The 4,786-nt window shown below is 44.7% G+C and overlaps 1 protein-coding gene across 12 annotated transcripts in view; it reads left to right on the forward strand.

Annotated features, from left to right (window-relative positions):
• Nucleotides 1–4,786, forward strand: part of TLN2 (talin 2) — a 499,482-nt gene that overhangs the window by 357,613 nt on the left and 137,083 nt on the right. For all 12 annotated transcript variants that reach the window (XM_010840783.1, XM_010840793.1, XM_010840795.1 and 9 more), the window contains 2 exons: nucleotides 4–117; nucleotides 2,145–2,258. In XM_010840783.1, the coding sequence (XP_010839085.1) occupies nucleotides 4–117; nucleotides 2,145–2,258 (228 nt within the window). The remainder of the gene's footprint in view (nucleotides 1–3; nucleotides 118–2,144; nucleotides 2,259–4,786) is intronic.

Below are 4,786 nucleotides of genomic sequence, written 5' to 3' on the forward strand. Positions count from 1 at the left end.
CAGGTTGCAGCCAAGCAGGCTGCGGCTGCAGCCACACAGACCATCGCCGCCTCCCAGAACGCAGCCGTGTCCAACAAGAACCCCGCGGCCCAGCAGCAGCTGGTGCAGAGCTGCAAGGTGAGGCTCTGGCCACCGGAGAGCCAGGTCTGCTGAAGGACACCCTGATAGCATTAGAGCACGTGGTGCCGGCTAATTCAGTTAAGACCCATCACCCGGCCCCTAATCCAGTTTGTTCTGGCTCCCGTGTTTCAGGTGTACACACACATACGCACATCTGGCTTTTGTCTATTAAGCGGATGGCCTGTACTTGGAAGGGAAGCACAATGTTTTTACCAGCGTTGTCTTTCCTTTGTCTGGATTCTTTTCCTCCTTTTTGTGAGCACAAATCAAGGACAATCGATGATGAGGCCATTTTCGGGCTCTGAAGCAGTAATGAAGCATCGAATTTCCCAAGTGCCTCCCTCCCTTTGAACAGTGGCATGTACCTTCAGTCTTGGATTTATCCGTCCTGCCTGGTCTCAGTGCTGCTGTGCTCGGGGCTTACTCTGGTTACCTGATGGATCTTCTGAGACCAGGCCCTGATTCCATGCTGAAGCCACAGTGCCGCCGAGGGTGCAGCACGCCTCTGCCGCCTTCCCTGAAGGCCCACGGTTGACTCCCGGGAGAGCCCTGAGCAGTGCCAGATGCACACTCTCATTGCATAGCTGTCGCCCACATCTTGGCACCGTTTCTCACTAAAGTCTCCCACAAGCGTTTGCAGTCCGCCGTGGGACCTGGGTGTAGGGACATGTTAGATTTATGACCCCTCTCTCTCCTTTCTCAACTCCCCTCTGCAGTGCTGCATGCATGAGGGGTGTTGTTGCCTCTACTTTAGAAATGGCTTTACTTCTGCAGGGAGACCACCCGGGACCCTTTAAGTCCTGAATCCCAGGTCTCTGAGCCCAGCCCCTCATTAGGGAGCAAGTTTTCTCTGGTAGAAAAGCCTCAGCAATACAGGAGGACCATGACCTTGGAACTGTGCATGTCAAGGGGATTTTTCTGAGAGCCAGGTGCCTGCTATGGAGAGAGATGGTTTCCTATCGGGGCCTGGCATCAGCCGCCAGTAGGCAGAGCAAAATGGCATTTCCCTTCTCAGAGAGCACATGCCTCTTGCGTCCAGGTAAATAGTATGAAACCCGTCACCTCTGCATTTTATGAGGAAACTGAACATACTCATCCTGTGGGTATCCCTGTCAGGGGATGAGAGCATTGCTGTTTATCAGGATGCTGTGCAGAAAGGAAAGTGGACCAGATTGCTGGAGAGGATCCACGGACAGTCTCCTCGAATTTTTTTTTTTTTTTTTTAGATTTTTGCCTAAATGGACTCCTGAAAAGAACATGTCACCAGGGTGGGCTGCTCTTGGGCCCTTCCTTAGAGTGCTGGCCACTGTGCCATGAGCTCTGAGGGCCTGGTTAGTCAGACGGGGCATGGGCACAGAGGACGTGTGGGAGAACTCTGAGTGAAAGGCCATCATCTCCTCGGCACGGTGGAGATGGTCTCTTTCAAGTGCTCTCACCACAGGATGCTGTACTCCCTTCCCCACGCTGGGCAGTGGGTTTCCCCATTTAAGAAATGAGAACAGAGGAAGGGGAACCATGGTGACATGAAAGTTGATGGACAGAACGTATAACCACAAAGTCAGAAATCGACATGCTGAAGTATACTGTTAGTTGAGTATTTCTCTCACTTTCTTCTGATCATGGGACTGAATAAATCTCTACTTTACCTATAAATTGGAGAGCGTCTTTAATTCTAGGGTTTTCAATCCTCATGAGTCAGGATGGTGTGAGTTGCTACTGGTGAAATTGTTTTCAGGCCAAGTTATAGAGGATCGTCTTGTGCTGGGTGTGTTGGGACCTGGAGGACCACAGGGTAGGGGGTGTGCAGGAGGAGCCTTCCCACAGGTGCTGTGTTGGGATGCAGTGTTGGCAGGGACCCTGCTGGCTATAGCTGCTGAGTGAATGCAGGGTCTGGACCAGGCATCCCCCGAGGAGGGAAGGCACACCTACAGAACATTATCACTTGGGGCATTTGCCCTTGCACACTGTGTTGGTAACTCACCATCCTGGATGTGCTCAGTTTTCATCTTTCTTGCTTCCTGCAGGCGGTGGCTGATCACATTCCTCAGCTGGTCCAGGGGGTCAGAGGGAGCCAAGCTCAAGCAGAAGACCTGAGCGCCCAGCTGGCTCTCATCATCTCCAGCCAGAACTTCCTCCAGGTACTGCAGCAGCATTCACCCCGCTCTTCCCCAGAACCAGAACCCACCCCACCCCACACTGGGCAGGGGGTTCCCTTTATCCTTACGAGAGTACTTCACAGATTCTAGAGCAAGAGCAAAGTTTTCATAGTAAGCAGACCTGGAGAGGGAGATGGAGCTTGGCAAAGCAAGATGCCGACGTATAGGGAAATTGCCATTTTTCTATCTATATTTCTCTTCTCTGAGGGAAGACATGTAACCAGTTCCATTTTTTGAGAACAGCCTAGTACTCAGTATTGCTTTAGGTTCGCTAGTTTCTGGAATACGTCATGCCATTGTTCACTGAGTTTTCCTGGTGGCTCAGACGGTAAAGAATCTGCCTGCAATGCAGGAGACCCCGGTTTGATTGGTTCGATCTCTGGGTCAGAAAGGTCCCCTGGAGAAAGGAATGACTACCCGCTCTAGTATTCCTGCTTGGAGAATTCCATGGACAGAGGAGTCTGGTGGGCTACAGTCCATGGAGTCACAGAGTCGGACACGACTGAATGACTAACACTATGACAAGTTTCCGGAGTACCTCATGGCGCTATTCATAGCCAGGGAAACAAGAAGCAGTGAGTACATCTTCTCCAAAGGTGTCATGCCTTCTTGTGACAGTTGTAGAATTAGTGAGTATTGTTGGTCTTTGTTAAGTGAGGCTAGGTTCACTTTTTTTTTAATTCAAAAAAATGTGACTATTAAGTTGTGGGAACACTCCCCCTTTGTACTTCTTGTTTCACATCTCTCAGCACTTTGCCAACTTGGACCCCGTAAACAGTCAATTTGGTTTGGTATGTTTCTTCCTTATCCCTGTCTATTCAAATCTCTACTTACAGGACCCACTGATACATCTATTTGGTTAAAGTGCCTTAGCTCTGACATGCAGGTATAGAACATGAAAAGCTTGTGCTTCCTCACATTTTAACTTCATACATAAACACATTTATGTATGTATGCATTCTCTTGGGATTCACTGTGTATTAACTGTGTTTTTCAAGTTAACATTTATTAAGAGCATTGATGATTTTGATTCACAGTCTCTCATCTCCTATACTCAGTGGTTAGCTTTTCTTCTGTCATTGGGCATACAGGTTGTTTACAGTCAGTTGCCATCATAAACAACCTGTGATATGATAAAAATAAAAGAGCCTTAATGTGTGCTCAAATCTTTGCCCCTCCTAAATTGTTTCCTCAGAGTAAGTTACTAGAACTCAGATTGCAAGCAGCTTATTTTTGTCTTGGGACATCGAGAAGTATGGCTTAGACCAGTTGTTCGTCTTCTGCTGTAGGTGGTTAGCGGGCCTGGACGCAGCCGTGTCTGTCCCACGGTCAGCAGGATTGTAGGGTCCTAGAATAGTACAGTGTGGACGTGCTCCAGGGCTTACTCTGCCAGTCCCTACACTTGTTTTCCTGTTTCTTTTGTTCTTCTAATCTTGCTGTGCATCAGACTTTTACAAGAATAAGTTCAGAGTCAGAAATAAATAGAAATGGAATCAACAGACCGAAAGTTTCAAACTTTTTTTCAAGTTTACATTTTAAACTTTCTTCTTCTGTGTGATAGAAGAACCTTTCCAGAAGGATGAATGAATCTAAGTGTACAGCTAGAGAGTATGGAGCACACTTTTTAATACATGTCTTCCAAGTTGGGAAAGCAATCATTAAAAAGTTTTTTCCAATTTGCTTGGTAAAGCTTTTATTGTTTGATTTTGCCTTTCTGTGGTTTTCACAGTGTTTAACAGTGGTCATGTTTCAGTTATTTGTTTTTATTATGTAAACTTGTGTCTTTATGCTTTTTGTATATTCATGCTAATTTTTCGTATAAATCCTCATGAATTCTTTAAATATTAATAATATTCCTATGTTCTTGATATTTATGACCTGATATTTAAATTGTTATAGCTGTGCTAAGAGCAATTGTGTAGCATACATATCAAAACCCTTAAAATTATGTATACTCTTTGCTCTGGTAACTTTATTTCGTAGAATTTATTTTTTAAAAAAATGAATGTGTACAACATTTTAGCTACAGAAGTGTTTATCACATTATTGTTTATTATATTTGAAAATATGAAAACATACTCAATACAGAATTGAAAAGTCATAACAGATGTATACACTGGAGTGTTATAACAGCTATCAAAAAATAGAGTATGCGGAACAAGGAGATTGAAAAACAGAATAAGTAGTATGATCTTATTTTGGAAAATATATGTGCATGCACACAGGACCCACACATATTGAAATTTTCCTGGATTCTGAGATGTGAGAGGTCATTTGTTTCATTTTATATCCCTGTATTTTTCTGAATAGTCTATTAGATATAGTTGAGATACATATTCAAGAGCTATTCCAAGAAACACAATATCTTTAACGAGAAATCTCTTTCAAATCTTTTTTAAATAAGAATTTCAAGCCACCATCCCAATTTTAATTTTACTCCCCACTCTACCCACAAAGACACATACTTTTTGTTTCAAACATTCCTAGAGTGTCCTGCCCTAGAGTATCTG

This window comes from Bison bison, unplaced genomic scaffold (genome assembly GCF_000754665.1).
Source record: "Bison bison bison isolate TAMUID 2011002044 unplaced genomic scaffold, Bison_UMD1.0 scf7180017864146, whole genome shotgun sequence".
Taxonomy (NCBI): Eukaryota; Metazoa; Chordata; class Mammalia; order Artiodactyla; family Bovidae; genus Bison; species Bison bison.